The sequence below is a fragment of the Moschus berezovskii genome, chromosome 22 (genome assembly GCF_049115385.1).
Source record: "Moschus berezovskii isolate FMDL1 chromosome 22, NW_MosBer_1.0, whole genome shotgun sequence".
NCBI lineage: Eukaryota > Metazoa > Chordata > Mammalia > Artiodactyla > Moschidae > Moschus > Moschus berezovskii.
In genome coordinates, this window is record NC_142481.1 from 33643926 (window position 1) to 33666430 (window position 22505).

Here is a 22505-nt window from a genome sequence, read left to right on the forward strand (position 1 = left end):
ATGAAGGAAGGAAAACTTGCAATCTCTACAAGAATGCAGGAGGGCTACATTGGAAACACCCATACTTGCGTTACAACCAAGAAAGTGGGAGTGATGGAGAGAAAAGGGAGGGAGGCATGCAAGAGGAAGGAAGGGAGAAAGAAGGAAAAGACAGGGAGGAGCCGATTTCAGGGACTTGAAGCAGTTTTTGATAAACAGCAAACAGAAATTAACATTGTGTTGTGCTGCTGTGCTCAGTTGCTAAGTCCTGTCCAACAGTCTTACATGTGTGTGCTCAGTTGTGTCTCTTTGCTACCCCATGGACTGTAGCCCACCAGGCTCCTCTGTCCATGGTATTTACCAGGTAAGGATATTGGAGTGGGTTGCCATTTCCTTCCCCCAGGGGATTTCCTGACCTCTGTCACCACCCCCCCCCACCCCCCCCAGAGATCTAACCCATGTCTCTTGTGTCTCCTGCATTGTCAGGCAGATTCTTCACCACTGCGCCACCTGGGAAGCCAACAAAAATTAATACAAGTACCTGAAAGCTTAAAAGACCTGTGAGCCTACTTATTCTCAATCTATATGGATCCACTTTCTTCATTCAAGGCTGTGGGAAATGTTCATTCACATGCTTTTGAAAAGCAGTGATTTTGTTTTAAAACCTGTTGGCAGCGGATCATTACTTTTCTCCCTCCTTGTTTTTGCAGGAAGTTTCAATGAGAAGGACAGCCCATGGATCGTGGTCTTAGAAAAACTGCGTAGATGATGTCTGTTTCCTGTGCTGTAAACACGTGGCAGGGCTGTAAGTAAATGCTCGGCACCGCATGATGAATTGGATGGCTGCAGACCGGAGGCAAAAAAAGTAATTGTCTCATTTTCGTGGTGATTTGCTTAACTGGTGGGACCATGCCAGAACGGCTAGCGGAAATGCTCTTGGATCTCTGGACTCCATTAATAATATTATGGATTACCCTTCCTCCTTGCGTTTACTCGGCTCCGATGAATCAGTCTCCGGTTCTAATGAGTGGATCCCCATTGGAACTAAACAGGCTGAGTGAAGAACAGCGGATTTTGAATCGTTCCAAAAGAGGCTGGGTTTGGAATCAAATGTTTGTCCTGGAAGAGTTTTCTGGACCTGAACCGATCCTTGTTGGCCGGGTAAGCTTCGTTTTTAAGATCCCAATTTTGGGGTCCGTTACTGGTCTCGATCTTTAACATTAGGCTTGTCACAGTTGGCCAGATGGTTAGTTCATATACCTCTTGGTTTCTTTAGGAATATGAATAATCCCACAGAAACAGATTGAAATGTAGACAAACTGCTTTTCTCCGGAAAGCTCACCCTCCCCAGCTCTCCCACCCTCCCCATCTATGATATCAGAGCTATACTAACACTTGTGTGATGCATACACAGATAAGCATTGTCATTCTCACTTCATATAAAAAGTCTGTATGCCAGACCTCTTTTGCAGCTTACAGGACTTGGAAGATGTATGCATTCTTCCTCAGTTTGCATTTCTACCACCTGGATTCCTAAGATGTTTTTTTGTCCTGTATTATTCTGAGGCCATGTAGCTTCAATTGCAGGTAGATTTTTCTCCTTTTTTTTTTTTTTGTTATTCATTTGTTGTTTCAGTTATTAATCTAGGTTGGAGAAAGGTAGATGCTTGGAGTGGGTGCTTAGCAGTGCTTTGTACTTACGGTTATTCAGTGACTTTGCAATAGGATATTGATTTAGTCATTGTCAGGTGGAATCAAATAGATAGAATCAAAGTTTTGGTTTGGTGATGTGTGTGTTTTTGCACACGTATATATGCATGTATGTGTTAGATTGGGTTTACATTTGTTTTGCTGTTGGCGAGTTAGACAAGTGTTCCTGGTTCTGATGATAGGCACTGCCTGATTTACACAATCTCACTGTGGGTTGTTGAAGACTATACATGTTTTTTCCTCAGAATTATTCATAAACTTCTGTTAATTTGGGCACATACCATCATTGTAGGTAGAATTCCAACTATGAGCCTGCCAAGCACTGATTTTCCTGATAAGTCAGATTCAGAAGTGAATCATGCCAATACTATGTGTTTCCCAAATGCAGTGATTTTTTTTTTTTAAAAAAAAAGAAATATTGAGCTTCAAGACTTGGTGTCTCACTGGAAACTTCTGATCCCATTTGTGCTTCCACCTCACTGTCTTGCAAGGCAGATTGAGTCTCCCCAAGGATTATGCTTTTTCATTTCGTGTAGTTTCACTTGGGCAAGGGAAATCCGGAGGAGGTGGTGTCAGGAATCATTCGGAGAACACGTATTATTGAGTCAAACACATTTTTAGGTTTATAGGGGCCTGTTGATGAACAAACCAACGACCCCTGCCTTCAAGGAATTCGCATTCTGGTCAGTATTGTTTTGTATTGAGCACTATTATTAAAGCAGTCTGTGGGCACAGTCCTGATTGATTCTAGCAGTAGCTCCCCAGCCCATGTATACAGATACATGTTTCTGTATGCATATATACACATATACAAACAATGTATGAATAAAACACATCTACACTCCTTTCTTTGTCAAAATACAAAAACGATTTTTTTGTATGCCTGATGCACACTCAGGTAGCAGAACTGACTGGAGGCTATTTATAGTCGTAATGCGTCCCATTACTGTGACTTCATATATTTCCCTGCAGAAATGTTAATGTGTTTGATTAGAGGCTACTGCCCCAGACTCTTCTGAAGGTTTTACTTACTATACAGTTTATCTCCCTTAAAACGTTTCTAAATGTGAAAAGTTCTCATTTGCAAAACATCTGGCCCAGTGGGTTTTGCACAGGGGCTTCTTGACCACATTATCTCTCTCTCGTTTTTTTTTTTTTTTTTTGGTAAGTGCAGAAATTGAGACTTGGATTAATAAAGCAGATCAAGATCGTAGCACTAGTGAATGATCTGAATCTGAATCAAGTTGGGGATTCCCAAGGCCGTAATTGTATCCACTGGATCCGATTACATTTTAGTGACTGGTTATCACGTATTTAAACCATAATTTGCATTTAAGAATTATTGAGTATAGAATGCACAGTTCTTAAATTCTTACTTTCTGGATATTCAGACTTCTTATCCAGCCCTCCGACAAGGTATTTTCATGCCATAATTCTGGATATACAATACATGCACACATACATAATTGATGGATATTTTCTGCCTGTTTTCTGTTAGCTAACTCTATGGAGGACTATCACACTGTTGATGTCTTGTGTAATATAAACAAACAAACTTGCTATCCCCAGAAGAACTTTCCATTTTTACCTGAATATAAAAAGTAATTAAATCGGGATTTGTTTTGGAGTCAGGATCTAATGACTAATTTTACCTTCATTGTTTAAATGTAGCAATAGAGAGAGAGGCAAACAGTACAGTGTTTACTATCCTTTTGTGACGTAACAGTACATGAGAGGAGAAGGAAATGGCAACCCATTCTAGTATTCTGGAGATTCCCGTGGACAGAGGAACCTGGTGGGCTGCTGTTCATAGGGTCGCACAGAGTCGGACATGACTGAGATGACTTAGCATGCATGCATGCATTGGAGAAGGAAATGGCAACCCACTCCAGTATTCTTGCCTGGAGAATCCCAGGGACAGAAGAGCCTGGTGGGCTGCCATCTGTGAGGTCTCACAGTCAGGCACGACTGAAGTGACTTAGCAGCAGCAGCAGCAGTTCTTGAGAAATTCATGCTTTCAAGGACAGAAATGTTGCTAGTGAACCCTAGGGTTTTTTGTGTTTTTTTTGGCAGTGTTGCACAGCATGTGGGATCTTAGTTCCCTGACCAGGGATCAAACCTGCACCCTCTTCTTTGGAGGCACAAAGTCTCAGCCTCTGGACTGCCAGGGAAGTCCCGAACCCTAGGATTTTGAAATGGCCAAGATGATTCTGATCCTTGATGAACTCTTCTTTCTCTGATCCTGGACACGGCCAGTTCCTAAATGACTGTTCAGTCTGAGTTAATCTTCTTTTCTGAACAACTTTTCCTGCAAACATTTCCAGTCATGTATATTTCCCCTTAAAGAAAATTGTTCCTGAGTTATTACGGCTTAGCCTTTGAGGGACTTAGGTTGTAGCAGAGTCTAAAAATGCATTTCAGGTGACTGCTGCAGGTGATGAGGCAGGCTGAGTGTAGGGGTGATCCATATCGGGGTGCCCACCGGTGCTTTATACCGTTTTATCTCTGTGAATTCTCTTCCACATCTGACTCTGAACCGCTTCATCGCTGAGCTTCTCCCCAGGAACTGGCTGAGAAGCAGTAGTTACTCAGGAGCATATCTGCTCTTTAAAAGGCCCTCCTGCGATTCACCATAGTGGGAACCTCGGGCTTGGCAGACTGAGTTCAAGCTCAAGGGCAGAGTCAGTGTTTGAGTGATTGGCTCTTCAGGTTTCACATACACCCTCGCATCCTTCATTTCTGTTTTTACTCTATTGGTAGGCAGCTGGATACAGAGAAAAAACAGTCTTAAAGCTGGACACTGCAGAGGTTTGAGTATTGGCTTTGCCACTTTCTGGATATTTACCCTAAGAAAGTAACCAAGCTCCTCAAGGGTTAGCCAGATAAGGTAAATACAAGTAGATAAGAACGACTAAAATAAGGCATGCATAGTGCCTGTACATATTGTAGTCATGATTGTATTCTTAAGTGTGTTTGTGTGTGTGTGTGTGTGTGTGTGTGTGTGTAGTTGGAGTGATGGACAAGGAAACTACAAGTACATCACTAGGTGAGCACAGGGCTCTGGGAGCTTAATGAGGGGCCCTTTCAATGAGCCCAGGTTGCTTAGGATGACGGTGATGGTTGATATTTCCATGTGTCTTGAAGGGTAACTGTCATTTATTCTTAGTGGCTCGGGCTGGAGTAGGAAGTTAGGAGCCCCTGCCTAGTGGAAAGGTTTATGCAACATCGTGGGAATAGGGTGGGATGACTGAGTCTCCCCTCGATCAGAAGCAGCATAGGCCTGCTTCCATTGAATTAAAAAGAAGTTGAATTTTGTATTCTTACAGAGCCTTCTCTGCCCCATTCTGTCTAAAATAGAACTGTTCCATCTCTGATATTTCAAACCCTTTGACTATGCTTTATTTTTATTCCTTCCTGAAGACCACTATCTCACATCACCATACTTTATCTTGCTTCTGATTTGTCACCTGCTAGAATGTAAGTTCTACAAAGAAAAGGATTTTGTCTTCTTTGTTCTTTACTGAATATCCCCAGAATCTGGAACTCTGCCTGCATATGGGGAGAGCTCGTAAATATTTTGCATGAATAAGTGAATGAATAATTCACCTAAAAATGGAGGAATTTATAAAATAAGATAAATCAGCTTTTATATCAATAGTATTTTTCAATTAAGAGACAATATATTGCTTTCATATTCTCCACTCCTGTTGGGATTTTAGGGACTTGCTAGGTAATTTAAGCATTGTTTTTAGACATTGATTTTAAAAGTCTTTCTTTGAAATAGCAATAGTGATAAGAATCCTTGGTGGCTTGGTGGTAAAGAATCCACCTGCCATTTCAAGAGACATAGGTTCGATCCCTGGGTGGAGAAGGTCTCCTGAAGTAGGAAATGGCAACCCACTCCAGTATTCCTGTCTGGGAAATCTCCTGGACATAGGAGCCTGGTGGGCTGTACTTCCTGGTGTCGCAAAGGGTTGGAAATAACTTAGCAACTAAATAACAACAACAACAAATTTGTTAAAACAAGTTTTTTAATGAAGACTGCAGATTCTTCTCTTTGGAGGTTGTCCCCTTACCTGTAGCCTGAAGCAGTGCAGCCTGGAAATTCCATTATCTTCCAACTCATCTAGAAACTTATGTCACAAACTAGACCAAAAATCTTTCTGAATATCTGAAAAGCAAGTAACAGCCAAACAGACTCCACTCCTGCCTCCAGCTCTCTGTGGAGCAAAGTAGTTCAGAGCCTGTTGGTATACACATAAATACTTTGATTTCTATACTGCTCAGAACCTCCTGTGTTGACTTTCTCTGCCAGTTCTGGAAGAGAATAATGTGGTACGCCCTTCACCCTATATTCTTATTTGTTCTGGTCTTAGAAAAGAAAGATGGAAAACCCATGGTAGTTTTTCATAAGTCTTGTAACTGAGACAAAAATATCATCCTTGGGATGAAATGTGCATGGATTCTTTAAGCTGGGCTGCTTGATGCCATCCTGAAAGCTCTTGCCTGTGAGTCAGGAGGGTGATTGATCAGATCATTCCACAAATATTTATTGAGCAGCTACTGTCTCCTAAGTGTTCTTGTCTATGGATTCTTAACCCTGAGCAAACATAGATCCATGCCCTCTATCAGAATAGGCTACTAGGGGGAGAGAGATGTTAAGAAAACAATCACAAAAACATACGTCAGGTTAAAACTGTACTCTGGTGTGGAAGCCCATATAGAGGAAGCTATTCTGTTTCCTGGGATGATGGAAGCTTCCCTAAAGGTTGCCATAAGCAAGTGAACCGGGGTGCAGAGCTAAAAAAGACAACATTGACACAGAAGACATAGTATATGCACAAGGCCATTTAAGGAGCTGAGATTGGGTCTGGATAACTGGAAGACAGAGAGCTTGTGCTGAGATCTTTGGAATTAGGTTGAAAGATGAGCAAGAATTTCTGGGAGATCTGGCTTCTGTCTTTTTCCTCATCTGCTCTAAAGGAGCCGGAAGAGAAAGCCACGCACCACTTCTCAGGTTCAGTTTCCTCACTTGTAATTTGTGTAGTGGATTATGGAATTATATTTAAGTTACAAATCCCCATGGAACAGGAAAAGAAAGCAATTTAAAAAATGTGTGCAACATCTATTGATTTTTGGCCCAAGTTCCTTGAGCTCTTGCTCTGAAGTTCTGTGATCCACTGTTCCTCAGACTGTTTTATTTTGGGGGAAAAAAATATGCTTTGCTTTCCAGGTGGTCAGAGATCTCTCCTAAATCTTTCTTACATAAACTCCTCAGCTCTCTTTCCTCCTTTTTCCCCTCCTACCTGGATTTCTGAGCAACTCCTTATTTGGATATAACTCTCATTGGTGATGCCACGTCTATTTATAATTCTCTCCCTCCAAGGCACTGACTCATTTTCTGTCTTTAAAATTGACCTTCTAACCTTCCCTCTTCACCGTAACTTGGAAATCGTTTGGGTGGTGCTTAGTGTGAAGGACACGGGATGCCAAATAATTACACTGTGTTGCAGTTTACGGTGTCAGCGGCCGGTGAGAAAATTGCACTTGACATGCCATTATTTTTGCTGGCCGTTTGCATGTTAAGAGCACTGGGTTGCGCAGCCGCAGCCAAATTGTATCTTCGGCCTTGCGAGAACAATTCACTGTCAGTTTTGTGAAGCTCCCGCCTACTCAGATATAGCCTTGTGCACCAGTAATTTGGCAGGAATGCAAGTCAGCATCGCAGGTCTCAGTCTGGCCAAACAACAAGGGTTGTCTGTCTTTTGCCCAGTGTCCCGACTTACAAATAACAGGCATCCCAGGGCTGTTGGAAATCTTTAACCCTCAACACACACACAACACACACGATACCTGCATACACACATGTGCACACAGTCTATTAGCTGACTTCCTACATGAGTAAAATCCCAGTTCATCTCCTAATTCTTTCTCTGGGTAGCCCCCAGACTTTCACTCTGTTTTCTTTTCTTGTTTTCCACTTCTGCTACAAAAGTAGCTGGAGGGAAAAGTCACACAGCCTCTCTTGGGCACAGCAAATTGTATCTTGTACTATGAATCATCCCAAAATGGTTAAAATGTAGAACATGGGAATGTGATTGCAACTGAGTAAATATCAGAAGCAAGATGTAAAATGTGTAGAGAATATAATTAAAAATGTATGTGTGATATGAATAGAGTACCTGCATCTAATAGAGTAGGATATCTAATATATATCTAATACATAATTATAATATTGATTAATAATATCTAATACACAGCTATTATTATATGTATGGGTACATAACATAAAATAATATAATCAAACATTACAAAAATAGTCAATTTCTGTGTACCTATCAGTCTGATCAACCATATTCAACAATTTTAATACAAAGCCAATACTTTTGATTTTAAAACCTATTGTAAGGAGAATCCTAATTGTATCTGTAACCACCACTCATTGTTTCTGATATAAAAACTTGCCTAATTGAAAACAGCATGATTATAGAAATCACAAATGTATGATTCTATTTAATGAGTAAATAATAGTCATGTAACCTATTAAAAACAAAATGGATTCATTATGTTAGTCGCTGAGTCATGTCTGACTCTTTGCGACCCCCTGGACTATAGTCCACCAGGCTCTTCTGCCCATGAAATTCTCCAGGCAAGAATCCTAGAGTGGGTTGCCATTCCCTTCTTTAAGAGATCTTCCCAACCGAGGGGTTGAACTTGGGTCTCTTTACATTGCAGGGGGATTCTTTACTGTCTGAATCACCAGGGAAGCCCCATTAATAACTGTCCCACAAATCAATAAAGGAAAATATACCGATATACTAAAATACTTTTTCTTCAGTACATGTGGTTGGATTATCTTTTTCTTTTTTTAATTTTCCTATATTTTGTAAGCTATTATTACATTTTAAAACATAGTAAAATGAGAGAAAAATAAATGACAGTGTTATATTGCTCAGTTTCTTTAAAAAACAACGCCATCTATTCATAGTAAATTCTTGGGGACCATGATTTAATGTGAAACTCTTTTGGTAAATAGACTCTTTTTTTCTTTTTTCCCTAAACCATATCTTATTAAACCCTTGGAAATTCAATCTCATCGATTAATAAATTAAAGTGCCAGCAATATTTAATCATTTTTATGAAACGATAAAGAGAGAACAGTCACAGCCTTGCTGTCCTGCTGAATGCATGTTAAATAAGTTTCATTTCCCTGGAACAGACCACATATTAATGAAAAATGAAGATTTTGGATTTGGCCTTCAAATGGGAAACTATCTTATGAAGCTTTTATATTTGACCTCAAAGGTGGGAACTGTCTTTGAAGTCTTTAAGTAATGCAGTCAGCCTGCATGTTGCTTATAACCTTTCAATAAATGAGAATAGCTTAGAAATGTTATTTACAATACTATGTTATTTAAGAGAGATAAGAGTTTTATAGGATTTACAGGATCTCATTTGGCTTCGCCAGACATGTTTTCTACATAGCAATTTCTTTAACATTTCAGCATTTTTCATCTGCATATATTATTTCCATTATAGTTAACTTAAATTCACCCCTTATTCATGCAAAATAATGGGCTGGATGAAGCACGAGCTGGAATCAAGATTGTTGGGAAAAATATCAATAACCTCAGATATGTAGATGACACCACACTTATGGCAGAAAGTGAAGAGGAACTAAAGAGCTTCTTGATGAAGGTGAAAGAGGAGAGTGAAAAAGCTGGCTTAAAACTCAACATTCAGAAAACTAAGATCATGGCATCTGGGCCCATCACTTCATGGGAAATAGAGGGGGAAACAGTGGAAACAGTGAGAGACTTTATTTTTGGGGCTCCAAAATCACTGTGGATGGTGACTGCAGCCATGAAATTAAAAGACACTTGAGCTCCTTGAAAGAAAAGCTATGACAAACCTAGTCACTGTATTAAGCAGACATCATTTTGTTGACAAATGTCCGTATAGTCAAAGCTATAGTTTTTCTAGTAGTCAGGTCTGGATGTGAGAATCGGATCTTATAGAAGGCCGAGTGCCAAAGAATAGATGCTTTCAAACTGTGGTGCTGGAGAAGACTCTTGAGTCCCTTGGACTTCAAGGAGATCAAACCAGTCTATCCTAAAGGAAATCAACCCTGAATATTCATTGGAGGGACTGATGCTGAAACTGAAGCTCCAACGCTTTGGCCACCCGATGCGAAGGGCCTACTCATAGGAAAGACCCTGATGCTGGGAAAGATTGAAGGCAGGAGGAGAAGGGGACAACAGAAGATGAGATGGTTGGATGACATCACCGACTCAATGGAGTCGGTGCAAACTCTGAGCAAACTCTGGGAGATAGTGAAGGACAGGGAAGCCCGCCATGCTGTAGGTCATGGGTTGCAGAGTTGCACACAACTGAGTGACTGAACAACATCACACACACATATACACACTCACTCCTTGGCATAATTTGATTATGTATATTCCTGTTCCTGACTAAGTCCTTGAATATTTTGAAATATATTAATATGACACTACTGTCAATATTCAGAGATCTGACTAGTTCGTTAAAGTAGGGATATGCTTTCTCCTCAGCAACAGCTGCCTCACTCACATTACAAAGCATTTAGAACTCTTTTTAGACATCATAACTAGGAGGAGAACTAAAGCATACTCCATTCTGCTTAGTCAAAGTGAGGGTCTGCTGATCAACAGCAGCATCTTCACCTGAGACCTCCTTCGAAATGTAGAATTTCATTCTTACTGAATCAGAATCTGCATTTTCACAATAAACCCTGGGGAACTCATACGCCCAAGAAAGCATTAAAATGAAAACTTGTTTTTGAATAAATCAATCCATCATCAATCAATCAATCCAGGGACAGTGCAAGTCATGTTTTTTGCTGTCTGTAGACAGTACATTTTGAATACAACTCAATCAAAGAACAGTCTTGGAGCTGGTATTGGCAATAGCTCCAGGCAAGGTTGTGGGTAGAAGCTGCAATCTTGTGCGGTAGGTGTTGAACACAGCAGGCTGTAACATCAGTTTGCAGATGGGACTCCACTGTACTGCAGGTGACAGCAGAGGAGGTTACTGCCTGTGGAAACCCCCCATTCTGCCAAGCCGGATTAGTTAACAGGAACTTTTTCCTGCTCAGATGTGTGGACTTCTTTTTTCTCCTGCGTGTATTTACCACAATGTGGTAGGTATGCTCTGAAATCTGCAAGAGTTTCAAATGTCACAAATGTCACTGGGCTTCCATGGGAGACAAAAGTGGAATCTAAATGAACCAGAAGGGCTCAGGAATATTGGGGGAACAGCAGGGAATACAATACTGAATACCTATCTCTATTTCTCTCTAATCTTAAAAAAATAATCTGGCTGTGTTGCATAGATTTTTTTTTCCCCTTAAATGTATAGTTGAGATTGTGGACTTGATAACATTGGCCAGAGGCATCTTAATTCTATTAAATGTTTACTGTGTGGTAGACACTTTATGAAGTTTTCTTGTTCAGTCCTCATGGCAACCCCCTGGTGAAGCTACCATTATTCCCATGTCCAGATCTGGAGTCACTGAAGGGAAGAGTCATTTGCATTAGAGTTTACCAAGTTAGACAAGTAGTGTCCAAGTGGTAAAGCCAGGAATCAGACCTGGGCATGGTTATCTTAGAATTTGTTTCTGTAATCTCGGAAACACATTTGAACCTCATAGAGGAGGGGCTCGATGTGCTAGGCTGCCACCCCAATTGGCAGATGAGAAAAGTGAGGCTCACTGGGGTTAATCAAGGTACGGTCTCAGGACTAGATATAAAAGGTTTGTTGTTAGGTCGCTAAGTAGTGCCTGATTGTTTTGTGACTCCGTGGACTCTAGCCTGCAAGGCTCCACTGCCCATGGGATTTCCCAGGGAAGAATTTCCCCACTGAATCAGCCATGGGTGTACATGTGTTCCCATCCTGACCCTCCATCCCCCCTCCCTCCCCATCCCATCTCTCAGGGTCATCCCAGTGCACTAGCCCTGAGCACCGTGCCTCATACATCGAACCTGGACTGGAGATCTGTTTCACATATGATAATATACATGTTTCAATGCTATTCTCTCATGTGAACATATGGCAAACCCACCACGATACTGTAATTAGCCTCCAACTAAAATAAATAAAAAAAAAATTCCCCACTGGAGTGGGTTGCCATCTCTTTCTCCAGGGGATCTTCCTGACCCAGGGATCAAACCCATGTCTCTTGCATTCACAGGTGTGTTCTTTACCACTGAACCACTTGGGAAGCCTGTTTAAAACGTTTAGTAAGATGTAAATAGACATTTAGAGATTTCTATTCAATTGCAAAGCCGCTACACCTTTTACTTTGCAAATATCTCTCTATGCATTGGAAGTAAGAGACAGGAAAAAAAAGGAGGAAAATTAAGGAGTAGCAGTGGGAGGAGAAGAAGAATTTTATTGAGCCTTTAAGACATCTTGCTTTGTGCATTAAATATATTTAAAGATGTTGTTGTCTCCATTTTGCAGGTAAGACAATTGAGATGTTGAAAGTGAAGTGAATTCTCATTGGTTAGGTGACTATGGTGAAATGATTCTTGCTGTTTTCTGAGTTGGGCAAATTCTTAAGTACTCCAGAGCTGTATCATTAAGTTAGTTCACTGGAAGCTTTGCCACAACTGAGCAATTTTCTGTGTGTGTTTTTGAACTGAGAATCTCCAGAACAGTAGAAAGAAGAGTAGAATCGTTGAGTGGAATGGAAAAGAAAATCTTGCACACATAGACAGGAGCTAAAAGAAGACAGAAGAATTGTACCTCCCGGTTGCTTGAACTGATTGTGTTAATGCTGAATAATTTAGTAACAATTCCCTGTGCACTTGGAAACTGAGCTGGTGGACAGAACTGCAGAGGATCTAGGGGTGGGATCTATAATTTACTTAGCCCTCTTCAGTGACCTCCCCTCTCTCCATTTGCCTTTTGCAGCTCCAAGAATCTTTTTCCAAATGAACATGTGCTTCTCTGTTTCATCTCTTCCTTGCTAGCTCTTATCACTGTGACCTTCCTCTGGACACTTCTGGTCATGTCCTTTGCTAGGGGTGCACTTTGGCCACTGAGGATAACCCCCTCATGCCTTTAGCAGATTCTGTGAGGAAAAGTAATTTGCTGAAAGAACAAACACGGCTATTAAAAATGACCAAATCCTGTAACTCCTCCAAACAAAGCCAGACTCCCCAGCCAGTCAAAGGCTTTATTTAGAATGTGGCAGGTTTATTTATAGTGGAGTTTTCTTTGCTTTTATTTTTTTATGTGCTTCTGGGAACCCAAAAGTATAAATGAATTTCTCACTGCAGTTTGCCTTGTGTGTGTGTGTGTGTGTGTGCAGGCGTGTGCATTGTCCTGTTATTTTTCCTCTTACAGCAGTGTTACTTTGGCAGGGCTCATGCTCTGCCTATGACCCTGACTTTGCAGGGACATTTGTAATCAGCCTTGTGAAGTCTTTTCAGGAATCGTTAGACATTTGCAATGGTCGGTCCTATTGATTACAGCTTCTGTGGTCCTCATCTTCTCTGCCTCAGATTCATGCTGTAAACATCTCAGTTTTTTGTTTTTTTTTTAATAGCTGAAACCAAATTCCACATCCAAACTAAACTATTGGGAATGCATTTCAGTGTTCCTAGTGAGGTGACTTAGCAGCAGCAGCAGCAGCAGCAGCAGCAGCAGCAGCAGTTTTTCCTTCATCTCATGAGTGGAAGGAAAGATACAAGTTGCAGTGAAAAGACCAAACCAGAAACATAGAGCACACCTGCCCTTAACACATAAGTACCTACACACACAGAATGAGGTGATTGGACAGGGTCAAAGAGATGCAAAGAAGAGGACCAAGCAGCAAAGGGACAGGAAGAGAGAAAGCCTCAGTGATAGAGAGAAAGTTACGTAACTGTTGCAACACAGAGACGAGCCTACACACCAAAAACATACACTGATGGGTACTGAGCGACTGTCGCAGAAACAGAGGGTCCAGAGCTGCGAGGAAGAAAAGTGAGACTTGGTGAGGAGAAGATTGAGGGAGGGGGAGAAGTAGGGTGGTGGAGACGGGAGGGCAGCGTGTGGAGAAAAGCCAAACGGAGAGGATTTGGGGTCCACTAAGGGAGGCCTGGCGTGCTGTGATTCATGGGGTCGCGGAGAGTCGGACACGACTGAGCGACTGAACTGAACTGAACTGAAGTGATCCTGGGTGTTCATTGGAGGGACTGATGCTAAAGCTGAAACTCCAATACTTTGGCCCCCTCATGCGATGAGTTGACTCACTGGAAAAGACTCTGATGCTGGGAGGAATTGGGGGCGGGAGGAGACGGGGACGACAGAGGATGAGATGGCTGGATGGCATCACCGACTCGATGGACGTGGTTTTGACTCTGGGAGTTGGTGATGGGCAGGGAAGTCTGGTGTGCTGTGATTCATGGGGTTGCAAAGAGTCGGACACGACTGAGCGACTGAACTGAACTGAACTGAAGTGATTTTCACTAGGCCGAGGCTAATTTCTTTCAGCCCCTGGACGGATGGGCTTATGCATACTTTTATGGCATTTCTGATCACATGGGTCTGGTTTTTTGAAAATAAGTGCATTTAGATTCTGACACATGACATTTGCTGAGTAACTGTGGCTGGCAGGACTGGGTCTGAAGTCAGAACAATTTGAGTGAACCAACAGACATGATGATCTTTCTTCTAAACTTTGCCTGAGACCCAATTTTGTTTTTTAAAACTATACACCTTCTAGCATTGATGCTAGAGACTAAATCGAGGGATTTAAACCTCAAATTAGCTATGGAACATAATTTAATAATGAGCTTTTAAGTGAAATCATCGTGTCATCCATCCTAGGAATCATGGCAGTAGCTTATAAAACAAGTGGGAAAGAGGGAAAGGATTACCAGTAAGCATTTGTACAATTTATATTTTCTAAAGCTCTCTAAAATTATGGAATGGATTTTTAAAACATTGAAAGAAATATGTAATTTTGTTAGAATTTATATTTCTAGTATATAAACAACTTAATTTTTGCAACTAATTTTATTTTATTATTTTTATTTTTAAAAAGTTATTATTATTGACCACGTGCACAGCACATGGGTCTTAGGTCCCCGACCAGGGATTGAACTTGTGCCCCTTGCCTTGGAAGTTCAGAGTCGTAACCACTGGACTGCCAGGGAAGTCCTGAGTAATTTTAAATAACCTAAAATGGCCATAGAGAAGGCTGAGGTGATTTTCTGTTTTTGTACTTTGCAAATATATTTGAATAATTACATGTTGAAAGTTGAAGATTATGTATAGGTCCGACCAAGGGAAGTAACACTTTCTAAATACCTAGTCCTCCCAGGAGGTACAAAATGTTATTTAGCCTTCACTTGAACCTTGTGAGAGAGGGGACTGTTAACATCACCTTTATGCCTCCTTTAACAGAGAAAGAATTTTAGGTTTGTAGAGATTTAGTCACTGTCCCAGAACGGCCAAGAAAGTGGGGAATGGGGAGTAGAATGCAGAACCAGCTGAATCCGAAATCTGTGCTTCTTTCTGCCTACACTGCTCTGCCTCCTCTCTCACTTTATTTGGGTCTTCCATATGTTTCCTTGTGCATGGATATGTTCTTACAGAATAGGGGAAAAGTTCTTACTTTTACACAACACAATTAGCTCTTCCAAATATTTTTTCTTGATTATCCCAGCAACCCAGGGAGCCAAGAAGGATAACTGGGATGGTATTCGGCCCACGCTGGAAATGGTGCAAAGTGAAATCTCTGGCACTTTGTTCAGTGTTTGCTCTAATCATCACTCTGCCTGCTCATGGTTCTTTGAGAGGTTTGCCTTGTGGTGGGTACTAAGTCACTTCCGTCCATCCGTCCGTTCCGTCACTCAGTCGTGTCCGACTCTGCAACCCCGTGGACTCTAGCCTACCAGGCTTCTCCGTCCATGGGATTCTCCAGGCAAGAATACTGGAGTGGGTTACCGTTTCCTTCTCCAGGGGATCTTCCCGACCCAGGGATCGAACCCGGGTCTCCCGCATTGGAGGCAGACGCTTTAACCTCTGAGCCACCAGGGAAGCCCCTAAGTCACTTCAGTCATGTTCAATTGTTTGCGACCCTATGGACTGTAACCTTCCAAGCTCCTCTGTCCCTGAGGATTCTTCAGGCAAGAGTACTGGAGTGAGTTGCCATGCCCTCCTCCTGGGGATCTTCCTGACCCAGAGAGCGAACCCACATCACTTATATCTCCTTCATTGGCAGACAGGTTCTTTACCACTAGTGCCACCTGGGAAGCCCTTCCCTTATGGTAATTCCTCTCCATCAAGAAGTGTGTTGAGGTTACTACTGCAGCTCTGACTTGCACCACTGACTTAAGTAAGACTGGGACTCCTAAATCCTGTAGCCTGCCACTGCTGAGAGCTAGCAGAGGCCTGGGTGGGGTATTTTAAAGTATCCCATCCCATCACCTGGTTTATGTGGTCTCCTTTAAATCTAAGAATTGTGCTTTTTGCCTACGAACACTGCCAAATGCAGACTGAGAACGTGGATTCATCATGGTCATCCTCCCAGGAGATGTTACATTCTGAATGAGGCTGTGAAAAGCCTGCATTGCCTTGTGTGACCTCTTAGCTTCACATTGTCCAAGATTGTGTTTCTTTCTACAGCTTGGCATCCCAAGCTCCCAATGATGTGGACATAGTCCAGGCTAAGAAACCGTGAATGCAAGAAGATCAGAGAATTCCTTTGTTAACTTTTGAGGAAGATCACTGCAGTCAAATCTTTTATAAAAAAAATATTCATCAGGCTTCCATTTGGGTGGGACCAGGTCTGTGCCACTTGGTAATTCAAGTCCTGGAATCCAATTTTATCCCATGACCTGGCAGAGAAACTTTGTTACATTTGCGGGGGAAATCAGCATGCCTGGAGACTGCTCCTTGAGATGTGATAAGGAAAGGAAAGTCTGTGTTTGAAGGCTCCTCTCTCCTGAGAGAACTTTTGAGGTATCTCCAGAAAGGAGTCCCACTTTGAACTTGGAGACTTCCAGGAGCCTTTGCAAATGCAGAATCGTCTAATTCTGTGTGTAAGCACCGCACGGTTCTGATTTCTTGTTTTGAGTTTTATTAAAGTGGTAGCACAAGGAAAACGCTTCTAACCTGGTCAGGGCAGGGGTTGAGTCTAGGTTCCATTCTGCCTCCCCTGAAAGTTAAGCATTAATGTGAAGGTGTTAGTCACTCAGTTGTGTCCCACGCTTTGTGATACTATGGACTGTAGCCCGCCTGGCTCCTCTGTCCATGGGATTTCCCAGGCAAGAGTACTGGAGTGAGTTGCCATTCCCGTCTCTAGAGGATCTTTCCAGCCCAGGGATTGAACCTCCTTCATTGCAGGTGGATTCTTTACCATCTGAGACACCTATGCAAATTTTCATTTGAACCTCCTTCCTGTTAAAGGACTTGCATTTTCTATTTCACAGTTTATTATTTAAGGTATATTGTTTCAAGCAAACCAACTTTGTAGGGGGCATAGATCTGGGTTTACAGCTCTAGAAGGGAAATAGCCTTGTATGAACAGAGACACACACTTAACACAAAACTAGGAAATAATGTTTAGTACAGATTTCTGAAACCATTAGCACGATTTCAATACAACCTGTATTCTTTTTTTGTTGTTATAGCTACAGTGGCTAGCCTGTTGTCCTGTATTTATCCCCTATGATGAATAGCTTATTAGGTTCACCATACCTCACGTCACCTACACTGACCTCTCTTGGTCAAAAGTATAGACTCCTGGCATTTCCCTGGTGGTCCAATGGCTAAGACACTGCCCTCTCAATGCAGGGGGCCTAGGTTTGATAACCGGGTTGGGGAACTAGATCCCACATGCTGCAACTAAGTATTTGCATGGCACAACTAAAAAGATCCTTCATGCTGCAACACAGATTGAAGATCTGAGATGCCTCAACTAGGCCCGGCACAGCCAAATCAGTCAATGAAATGAATATATAAAGAAAAGTACAGGCTCTTTACCTTTTAAATGACAACTGTGATAGTCTAGAGCATTGTGGTAGGAGTTCCTCTCTGAAGTTAGACAAAGCTGGATTTTAAATCTTGTCAAAACAGCCATATACTGCAGCTTGTGACCTTGTGTGTCATTTAATCTTGTTGAACCTCAGTTTCCTCATCTAGAAAATTAGCTTGAAGGACTTATTTTCCTCTAGGATCCCCCAAACAGTATGAAAGCTTCATTCACTTAGAGGGGACTAAATGATGTCATAATAGTTGGTTCTGTTTTCAGTAGCCTGCACCTTGGACTTTACTTTTACTTTAGTTAAAATTTTCTTCTGATTGTTATTCCCTAGAAATTATAAGGCCCCTATGTTCCATGGCCATATACTCATCTGGAAATTGACATGGATGGCTTCAGGGCTCTCTGGGGCCCTCTGAAACCCAACATTCTGTTTCTGTATAATTCTGAGTCATCTAAACAAATATAACATTGAGTGTAAGGAAGGACTAAATCTCATGGAATAGAAGGAGCCGGTGCTTGTTTAACATGAGTGCTTTGTTTTCTGAAGGCATGGAGGAAAGTACCTGCTTCATTGTGACTCTCTATTTGATATCAGGGAGGAGAAGAAAATTCAGAATCAAATGATGGATATCCACATTCCATATGGATAAGCACCATTTCCAGTGCTTCAAAATGTCACAGTACAAACACACTGCAAAAACCTGAAGGTCAAGTGAGAGGGTGGGCTGAAGACATTAACGAGCTTTCAGCTTCCACCACTTGTTAAGGAGTGATGTTGAACACACTGAGTTCTGCTTTGATATAGACCACCCAAAGACCAACAGTGGTTAGAGACTATTTTCTTTTGAACTGATAGGAATAAAAATGATTCTCTGAAAAAAAAAATACAATCAGGCATTATGAAGTATTCTTGGCATATACGTATAGAATCACCATCATCATAATAATATAAATTACAATGTAATATTAAATTTATAATACCTGGTAAGGAGATTGCATGAAAAGAACACTATTAAAACATACTTGATTAAAAAGCTGTAACAGTGCTATTAAATTGCTATTTTTTTGTGTGGGCAAATTTTCAAAAGAGCGTGATTTTCAAGTTCTTGAACAAGCAGAAAACATTCTATTATTTTAGTATCTGAAATTCACTGAAATAGAAGCTAATCTTCAGTGGCTTACTTTATAAATATTGAAAAGAAGGAAACTTCAGATTCATAATTACTTATGCATTTTATACCCCTTCCACTCATGCATACCACCAGAATCTCACACCTACTCAGATAAACAATTATTAACTTTCCTACTAATGGACAATTATTGTGCTGAATGTTTCTGGTAAGTTTGTTTTTAGATACAGTGATGGTTAAATCTATTACCTAAGATGAGTTGTATTATCTTATAAATTTACCTCAGTTTTGTAACTAACTTTGTTTTTGTGAAAATGAGATGTTTTACAAGAAGTTCATCTTAGACTGTATTGTATCACAGGTATTACAGTTTCCATCCTATAGTGCTGTCAAAGAAAATAGGAAATCTCATTGTTATTAATCCTAATACCAAGAACTAACATTTTGAACACTTTTTGCTAACACTAGAATAAACACTATGGCCTATCTCATTTAATGTTCACAAAACCCATATGAGGTCCATCCTGTGATACCTTCAGTTTGTAGACATAAATAGACTTCATGAAGTTATATAATTTGTGTGAAGTCAGGCAGCTGAATGTTGCTGAATCACATCACAGACATAAATACATTTGCCATTGAATTTTGCCCTTGAACTTTCCTAATATATAATCTCCCATGAAATAGTTGAAATTATTGGGTAAAGTATTCACATTTCATCAAGCACACACATACATAGAATTTAGAAGCTAATGTGATGTTCCACAGATTTATTTACTTTTTCTTTTTAAAATCAATACAGTTGATTAATGTGTTATTCTGAAGTGCTGACAAATTATTGGGTAAAAGTAGATTAATATATTTATTCAGCAGTATTTATTGGGAACTTACTACGTGCCAGAACCTTTACTGAGATGATTATGACAGAGGCAAGGACTGTGTATTGTTGTCCTACCCAAGCTGGTATGTCCGGTGTATAGTGAGGCCAAACAGCCCAAAAGGTCAGAGTTTGGAGCAGAAAAAGGATTATCCCAAGAGTCAGGTGTGGGTAACAGGCAGCTTGTGCACAAAAGACCCAAACTCCCCAGTGATTTTCAGGCTAAGGTCTTTAAAGACAGTTTCAGGAGAGAGGGTCTTAAGATGTGTGATCAGTTCATGGACCTTCTGATTGGTTGATGCTGAAGTATCAGGGTGATTTCTAGTTCTGACCTGTCTGGGGTCTAGGTGCTTGTGGTCATGTAGTCATGTAGTCACCATCGTCCATCTGGGGGCAGATGGGTCTTAGTTTCCATAGAACAACTCAAAGATATGCATCAGATTCTCCTTTCTACCCTTTCAGGAGGAGATAGGAGTCCTGTGATTCTTGTATCCTAATCATTGACCTTGAACCTGTTCTTTGGAACTCAGGGAAAGCCTATGAAATCAGTCTTTTTTTCTACAAACAAGAAACGGGGGACATGGAAAAGCTTTTGTACCCAGGAGGGCCCTGCAGGGTCCTACTCTAATTCAGGATGACATCAACATTCACTTTGAAGAAAACAAGGTAGAAATATTCAGGAGTGGGCTGTTCACTCTTTAAAACAATTTTGCTTATTTTTTTGCTATCATATCTATAGCATTGCTACCAGTTCTCATACGTTATCCAGATTTCACATCACCCCTGGAAAGGAATGAGCAATGAAACCAGCTTGAAATAGGAAGGATTTCTCTCCTTATGGCTCTTAACAGAGCACATAGCTTGAAGCTAGCGCAACTTCCTATGCAGGAAGAGAGAGGATCACTATGTAAATCATTATTCCTGACAAGTTAAGCCTCCAGTCAAAAGCAGAATATATAGTTTTTGTATTTACCTCAGGCTATTTGTCTCCATGGGGTAACTATTTGAGATGAAATACTTACAGCAGGTTGATACACACACACACACACACACACACACACACACACACACAGTATTATGCTCATGTCGCCCTGGATTAACTGAATTCCAAGGCTTAAATTATCCCCTGGACTATTTTTTTAAAATAATTTTATTTATTTTTGGTTGTACTGGGTCTTTGTTGCTGTGTGGACTTTTCTCTGGTTGCAGCCAGCGGGGTCTAGTCTCCATTTAAAGTGCACAGGCTTCTCATTGAAGGGGCTGCTCTTGTGGAGCACGGGCTCTCGGGCACACTGGCTTCAGCAGTGGTGGCTCCCGGGCTCTAGAGCACAGGCTCAATAGTTGTGATGCACAGACTTTGTTGCTCTGCAGCATGTGGGATCTTCCCAGGCCAAGGATCCAGCCTGTGTTTCCTGCATTGGCAGGTGGATTCTGTACCACTGAGCCACCAGGGAAGCCTTCCCCTGGACTCGTGATAACCCATCTCTCCATCCTAACCCAGATATCCCAAGAAAGTGAGATAAAGTGTAGGGTGGGATGTGGAAAATTATCTAAACTTATCTTTTTCAAGCCCTTCCCCATAGGGTTGAGGGTGGTCAAATCTGTTTTTCCACCTAACTTTCTCTGTTTTATTCAAATTGTTTTTTTTTCCCCTGAATTTCAAAACTGAACAGATTATTCCCCTGCATGTAAAATTTCTGTGTTTCTGTTACCTATGTAGTTGACTCCTAAAAATCTCCCTGGCCTCAGTGAATAGCAGTTAACCATCATGTGGTTAGGGGACTCATTCAAACTTTAATACTGAAAACATTAAATGAGTTGATAGGAAATAAATAGCACTTAGCATAGGGCACCGGAGAAGGCGATGGCACCCCACTCCAGGACTCATGCCTGGAAAATCCCATGGGTGGAGTAGCCTGGTGGGCTGCAGTCCATGGGGTTGAGAAGAGTCTGACACGACTGAGTGACCTCACTTTCACTTTTCACTTTCATGCATTGGAGAAGGAAATGGCAACCCACTCTGTGTTCTTGCCTGGAGAATCCCAGGGATGGGGGAGCCTGGTGGGCTGCCGTCTATGGGGTCGCACAGAGTAAGACACGACTGAAGCGATTTAGCAGCAGCAGCAGCATAGGGCACAGTTTTGCTCCGTAAATTGTTAACTGTACCAATGACAATGAAAATAACTACTTTTAAAAATTGTTTCCCTTCGGCCACACTGAGCCTCCCTTGTGATGTGATGGCTTCTCTTGTTGCAGCGCGTGGACTTCTTATTGCAGTGTGTGCATTTCTCTTACTGTGGCGCACAGGCTCTAGAGCGTGCAGGCTCAGTGGTTGCAGTATACAAGCTTAGGTGGTCTGGGGCATGTGGGATCAGAGCTTCCCGACCAGGGATTGAACCTGTGCCCCCTGCATTGGAGGGCAGATTATTAACCACTGGACCATCAGGGAAGTCCTGAAAATAGTAACTATCATTCACCAACAGATAACTGTTACTACTAGCGTTACCACTGCTGCTGCTAAAAACACCACAGAATTTGTCTACAGATGAGAAAAAAAGTATGTCAACTTTTCTCAGCAGTCATGTGAGAGACTGAGCTCAGAGAAATGAGAAAGAACTTCAGTTAAGATTTCAGTTAAAGGCTTTATCTCGTCTCCATACGGGTATGTCCACTGTAACATCTCTCTATTCAGTTTTTGGCAGATTGTGGCTTCACAGTAAATGTTTGTTAATTGAGATATCTGTGTATCATTTTTTGTTAGAACTTAACAAAACCACCTAACAATAGTGGG

At 41.4% G+C, this 22505-nt stretch overlaps 1 protein-coding gene across 1 annotated transcript in view; it reads left to right on the forward strand.

Moving 5' to 3' along the window:
- Positions 1-695: 695 nt before the first annotated feature.
- The window catches only part of CDH8 (cadherin 8), a 381309-nt gene continuing 359499 nt past the window's right edge, over positions 696-22505 (forward strand). The window contains exon 1 of the mRNA XM_055412624.2: positions 696-1140. Coding sequence (XP_055268599.1) covers positions 889-1140 — 252 coding nt within the window. The 5' untranslated portion in view covers positions 696-888. The remainder of the gene's footprint in view (positions 1141-22505) is intronic.